The sequence below is a fragment of the Phaethon aethereus genome (assembly GCF_964289735.1).
Source record: "Phaethon aethereus genome assembly, chromosome: 31".
NCBI lineage: Eukaryota > Metazoa > Chordata > Aves > Phaethontiformes > Phaethontidae > Phaethon > Phaethon aethereus.
In genome coordinates this window covers 1,345,908-1,352,309 of record NC_138607.1, presented here as the reverse complement: position 1 = coordinate 1,352,309, position 6,402 = coordinate 1,345,908, and the positions used below count along the sequence as shown (strand labels likewise).

The following is a 6,402-nucleotide window of genomic DNA, read 5'->3' as shown; positions in this document are numbered from 1 at the left end:
GCATGGCACGCAATGGCATGGTATGGTATGTCATGGTGTGGCACAGCACGGCACGGCATGTTATGGTATGGCATGGTGTGGCACAGCACGGCACAGCCTGGCATGGCATGGCACGCAACGGCACGGTACGGTATGTCATGGTGTGGCACGGCACAGCCTGGCACGACACGGTACGGCACGGCATGGTACGGTATGTCATGGTGTGGCACGGCACGGCACGGCACAGCCTGGCACGGCACGGCACAGCCTGGCACGGCACGGCACGGCACGGCGGCCTGGCCACGCCGGACGGCTGCGGGGGCACGTGGCCCCGCTCGGCCTCGCCGCGGCCGGGCCTGGCGCGCGCCGGCGGCCTGATGTCACCCCGTGCCCGCGCCAAGGCTGCCGTCACCGCCGCCCGCGCCGCACCCAGCCGTAACCGCTGCCCCACGGGCCTCGGGGGCCCCCCACGGCGCGGGGGGGGGGTGGGTGGGGGGCGTCGGGGGGGAGGGGGGGTCTGGGGCAGAGGTGGGGGTCGCTCGCGCACCCCGAAACCGCAGCACGTGCCGGGGGCCCGCGGCGTCACCGGGGCGGGGGGGGGGGACACGACAGTGACGTAAGGTCACGGGTGGGTGGGGGACACCCCAGGGGGCTCCGAGGCCCCCCCGGCACTGGGGGGGGGGGGACCCGAGTCAGCCCGTGGGACAGCCCTGCCCCCCCCCCCCGCCACGTCCCCACTGGGGGGGGTCAAACTGGGCGCTGGGGGGGTCAAACTGGGTTCTGGGGGGGTCAAACTGGGCGCTGGGGGGTCAAACTGGGTTCTGGGGGGTCAAACTGGGCGCTGGGGGGTTAACTGGGTTCTGGGGGGTCAAACTGGGCGCTGGGGGGTCAAACTGGGTTCTGGGAGGGTCAAACTGGGCGCTGGGGGGTCAAACTGGGTTCTGGGGGGGTCAAACTGGGCGCTGGGGGGGTCAAACTGGGTTCTGGGGGTCAAACTGGGCGCTGGGGGGTCAAACTGGGTTCTGGGGGGGTCAAACTGGGCGCTGGGGGGTTAAACTGGGTTCTGGGAGGGTCAAACTGGGCGCTGGGGGGTCAAACTGGGTTCTGGGGGGTCAAACTGGGCGCTGGGGGTTAAACTGGGTTCTGGGAGGGTCAAACTGGGCGCTGGGGGGTTAAACTGGGTTCTGGGGGGGTCAAACTGGGCGCTGGGGGGTCAAACTGGGTTCTGGGGGGGTCAAACTGGGCGCTGGGGGGTCAAACTGGGTTCTGGGGGGGTCAAACTGGGCGCTGGGGGTCAAACTGGGTTCTGGGGGGGTCAAACTGGGGCGCTGGGGGGGTCAAACTGGGTTCTGGGGGGTCAAACTGGGCGCTGGGGGTTAAACTGGGTTCTGGGGGGGTCAAACTGGGCGCTGGGGGGGTCAAACTGGGTTCTGGGGGGGTCAAACTGGGCGCTGGGGGGGTCAAACTGGGCGCTGGGGGGTCAAACTGGGTTCTGGGGGGGTCAAACTGGGCGCTGGGGGGGTCAAACTGGGTTCTGGGGGGTCAAACTGGGCGCTGGGGGGTCAAACTGGGTTCTGGGGGGGTCAAACTGGGCGCTGGGGGGTTAAACTGGGTTCTGGGAGGGTCAAACTGGGCGCTGGGGGGGTCAAACTGGGCGCTGGGGGGGTCAAACTGGGTTCTGGGGGGGGTCAAACTGGGCGCTGGGGGTGCTGCCCGGCCGTGGGTGCAGCCGGGCCCCCCCGAGGACGCGACTCGGGGGCGGCAGGAAATTCCTGCGGCGCAGACGCGCCGGGAACGCGTCGCCGCTGGCGCGAGCCCCGGTGCCGCGGCCCCACGCGGGGTGCGATGGCGTCACGCGGGACACGATGGCGTCACACGGGACACGATGGCGTCACACGGGGCGCGATGGCGTCACACGGGGTGCGATGGTGTCACACGGGACGCGATTGCATCACATGGGGCGCAATGGCGTCACACGGGGCGCGATGGCGTCACACGGGACGCGATTGCATCACACGGGGCGCAATGGCGTCACACGGGGCGCGATGGCGTCACACGGGACACGATGGCGTCACACGGGACGCGATGGCGTCGCACGGGGCGCGATGATGTCACCACATGGCCGCTGGCATCACACGGGGCGCCTCGGCGTCGCACGGGGCGCGATGACATCAGACGGGACACGATGACATCGCACGGGGCGCGGCGGCGGCGCACGTGGGCATCGCTGGGGAGTCGGGGGGGGCTCGGGGGGACCCCAGAACCCCCCCGCCCGTGGGGGGGCTGGGCAGTGTTCCCGCCGGACCCTCCCCCTTTTGGCATCGGGGTCCCCCCGTACCCCGAATCCTCTGGTGGGGGAGGGGCCGGGGAGGGGCTGGGGGCTCCCAGCGTTTCCTGAGCGCCCCCCCCCCCCCAATTTGGGGTCCCGATTCGGGCTCCCCCCGCCCATCCACCCCCCCCCCCCCCCAATTTGGGGTCCCGATTCGGGCTCCCCCCGCCCCATCCACCCCCCCCCCAATTTGGGGTCCCGATTCGGGCTCCCCCGCCCCATCCACCCCCCCCCCAATTTGGGGTCCCGATTCGGGCTCCCCCCGCCCCATCCACACCCCCCCCCCCCCCAATTTGGGGTCCCGATTCGGGCTCCCCCCCCATCCACACCCCCTCCCCCCAATTTGGGGTCTCGATTCGGGCTCCCCCCCCATCCACCCCCCCCCCCCCCCAATTTGGGGTCCCGATTCGGGCTCTCCCCTCCCCCCCCACCCCCTCCCCCCCAGTTCGGGGTGTCCCCCTCCCCCCTCCCTCTCCGGGGTCCCCTTCTCCCCCCGCGCGCGTGCGTGTGCGTCCCCCCGCCCCCCCCCCCGCGCCCCCCCCCCTCGGGTGCGGTCGGTGCGTCCCGGCACAAACTTTTCTTCCTCCTCCTCCTCCTCCTCCTCCCCCTCCCCCATCCCCGTCCTTCCTCCTCCTCCTCCTCCTCCCCCTCCCCCTTAACCCCTGCCCCTCCCGGCACGGCCGGGCGCGACCGGCCGCTCCCTCCGCGGCCCGGTGGGTGCCGGTGGGTGCCGGTGGGTGCCGGTGGGTGCCCGGGAGGGGGGGGGGGGGGGAAGGAGGGAAAGGAGGGGGGCGATGGGGGGTCGCACCCCCCTGCTGCTCGCGCTGCTGGCGGCCGCCGCCCTGGGCTCGGGACCGGCCCCACCCGGTGAGTGGGGGGGTGTTTTTGGGGGGGGGGGGGGGACACGACACACGCGCCCCCCCCCCCCCAAAAAAAAAATCCGGGGGGGGGGGGGGAGGGGGTGGCGCTGGGGAGAAGGGTTTTGGGGGCTGGGGGGGGGAGGGGGGGTTGGGGGCACGCGGGGGGGTGGGTGGGGGCACCCTCTTTTGCCCAGGGGCCGTTCGGGGGGGGCCCTTTGGGAGGGGAGGACGCTTGGGGGGGGGTCCCCACCCGTGCCTCAGTTTCCCCGGGGGATGCTCCGGGGGCGCCCCAGCCCCCCCAGCGGGACCTGGACACCCCCCTCCCCCCCGCAGAGGAGGAGGGGGGCACGGGGCGTTGCGGGGGGGGGGGCGCCCACGCTGTTTCCGTGTCCGTGTCCCCCCCCCACGCCCCGGGGCCACCGCCCGTCCCCGCCGTCCGGGGCTGGTCGTGGCGGGGGGGTGCGGGGACCGTCCCCACGGACCCCCCCCCGCGCCCCCACGGACCCCCACGAACCCCCACGGACCCCCACGGAGGGGGGGGGCAGATGCCGGGGATGCCTGAAGGCTCCCGGGGGAGCGGGGGGGCCCCGCGGCGGGGCCGTGACCCTCCACTTCCCTTCCCACGCCACGCCGCGGGCCGCCCCCGCTCCCCCCGCCCGCCCGTGGACAGTTCCGCCTCCCCCCACCCCGCGTGGGGGGACACGGTGCCCCCCACACACCCCCCGGGCACTTAGGGGGTGCTCGGGGGGCTGTGGGGCAGCTGGCCCTGGCGTGGGAGCGGGGGGGGGGGTCCTGGGGGGGTCCCAGGGACCGGGGGGTTCCCAGTGGGGGTCCCGGAGGGGATCCGGGGGGCTTTGGGCATCCTGGGGTGCGGTGGGGGTCCCGGTAGGGGTCCCGAGTGGGCAGTGGGGGTCCCAGAGAGCCGTGGGGGTCCCGGGGTCGGTGGGGGTCCAGGGGGACAGTGGGGGTCCCAGTGGGGTCCCGGGGGTGGTCCCGGGGGGCTTTGGGGGTCCCAGAAAGCAACGGGGGTCCAGGGGGGCGGGGGGGGGTCCCGGCGGGGGTCCGCAAGGTCATTGGGCACTCCAGGGTGCAGTGGGGGTCCCAGTGGGGGTCCCAGGGGTGGTGGGGGGTGCAGGGGGGTGCTGGGAGTCCCAATGGGGGTGCCGGGGGGGTCCCAGGGGGTGTTGGGGGTCCCAGAGGGCAGCGGGGGTCCCAGTGGGGGTCCCGGGTGGGCAGTGGGGGTCCCAGTGGGGGTCTAGGGGGGCTGTGGGTGTCCCGGGTGGGCAGTGGGGGTCCCAGTGGGTGTCCCAGGGGTGGTGGGGGTGCAGGGGGGTGCTGGGGAGTCCCAGTGGGGGTGCCGGGGGGGTCCCAGGGGGTGTTGGGGGTCCCAGAGGGCAGCGGGGGTCCTGGCGGGGGTCCCGGTGTCAGTGGAGGTCCAGGGGGGCAGTGGGGGTCTCAGTGGGGGTCCCAGTGGGCGTCTAGAGGGGTGCTGGGAGTCCCAGTGGGGGTCCCAGGTGGGCAGTGGGGATCCCGGCGGGGGTCCCAGGGGCGCTGGGGATCCAGGGGGGGCTGTGGGGGTCCCGGGTGTCCCAGTGGGGGTCCGGGGGGGCTGTGGGGGTCCCGATGGGTGTCCCAGGGGTGGTGGGAGTGCAGGGGGGTGCTGGGAGTCCCAGTGGGGGTGCCGGGGGGGTCCCAGGGGGTGTTGGGGGTCCCAGAGGGCAGCGGGGGTCCTGGCGGGGGTCCCGGTGTCAGTGGAGGTCCAGGGGGGCAGTGGGGGTCCCGGTGGGGGTCTAGGGGGGGCAGTGGGGGTCCCGGTGGGGATCTAGGGGGGCTGTGGTTGTCCTGGGAGCACAGTGGGGGTCCCGGTGGGGGTCCGGGGGGGCAGTGGGGGTCCCGGCCCCCTCACTGAAGCCCCCCCCCCCCAGCCCTGTGGTTCCTGGAGCACCCGTCCAACGTCACGGCGTCGCCGGGCCGGCCGGTGCGGCTGCGCTGCGGGGTGCGGGGGGCCGGCGAGCCCCCCGAGCTGGGCTGGCGGCGCGACGGGCGCCCGCTGGACTGGGCCGACAGCGACCAGGCGCAGGTGCCGCTGGGCGAGGAGGGCTGGCTGGCTACCAGCCAGCTCAGGTGGGCCAGCGCCGGCGCCCCGCGGCGCGGCGTCCCGCGGCGTCTCGCCCCGCGCGTGTCACCCCACGCCGCGGCGCCCCACGCCCTATCGCCCCGCCCCGCGTCGCCCCGTCGCCCCACGCCGCGTCACCCCACACCTCATCCCCCGCGCCGCGTCGCCCCACGCCGCGTCGCCCCACGCCGCGTCGCCCCACGCCGCGTCACCCTACACCGCGTCGCCCCACACCGCGTCGCCCCATGCCACGTCGCCCCACGCCCTATCGCCCCACACCCTATCGCCCCACGCCGCGTCGCCCCACGCCACGTTGCCCCACGCCACGTTGCCCCACACCGCGTCACCCCATACCGCGTCACCCCACGCCCTATCGCCCTACGCCGCGTCACCCCATGCTGCATCGCCCCACGCCACGTCGCCCCACGCCCTATCGCCCCACGCCGCGTCGCCCCACGCCGCGTCACCCCACACCCTATCGCCCCATACCGTGTCACCCCACGCCCTATCGCCCCACGCCGCGTCGCCCCACGCCGCGTCGCCCCACGCCGTGTCACCCCATACCGCGTCACCCCACGCCGCGTTGCCCCACACCCTATCACCCCACGCCGCGTCGCCCCACGCCGCGTCGCCCCGCAGCATCCCGGCCGCGCAGCTCTCGGACGCGGGGCGCTACCAGTGCTGGGCGCGCGCCGGCGCCGCGCGGCTCCTGTCTGCCGAAGCCCACCTGGAGCTGGCGGGTGAGCGGCGGCACCCACGGGTGGGGGGCACCCTCGGGACCCCCCGGCACCCCCCCTTAACCCCCCCGCCCCCCCCCCAGGGCTGCCCGTTTTTTGGGAGGAGCCGCAGGACCTGGAGGTGGGGGTCGACACCCCCTTTAACCTCAGCTGCGGCGCGCGCGGCCCCCCCGAGCCCGTGCGCCTGCTCTGGCTGCGGGACGGGACCCCCCTCAATTCCCCGCGGAGCCCCTGGCCCGGAGCCCCTCCACGCTGCGGGTGCCCGGTGAGGGGGGCGGGGGGGGGCAGTGGGGGGGCTGGGGGGAATGAGGGGCTGGGGGCAGCGGGGGGGCAGTGGGGGGCTGCGGGGGCTGGGGGCAATGGGGGGCAGTGGGGGGCTGG

At 75.0% G+C, this 6,402-nt stretch overlaps 1 protein-coding gene across 1 annotated transcript in view; it reads left to right on the top strand.

The window, feature by feature from the left end:
- Positions 1 to 3,102: 3,102 nt before the first annotated feature.
- LOC309414712 (tyrosine-protein kinase receptor UFO-like) overlaps positions 3,103 to 6,402 on the top strand; it is a gene marked incomplete at both ends in the record, with an annotated part of 3,553 nt that continues 253 nt past the window's right edge. The window contains 5 exon segments of the mRNA XM_082012077.1: positions 3,103 to 3,175; positions 5,094 to 5,292; positions 5,924 to 6,024; positions 6,105 to 6,239; positions 6,242 to 6,286. Coding sequence (XP_081868203.1) covers positions 3,103 to 3,175; positions 5,094 to 5,292; positions 5,924 to 6,024; positions 6,105 to 6,239; positions 6,242 to 6,286 — 553 coding nt within the window.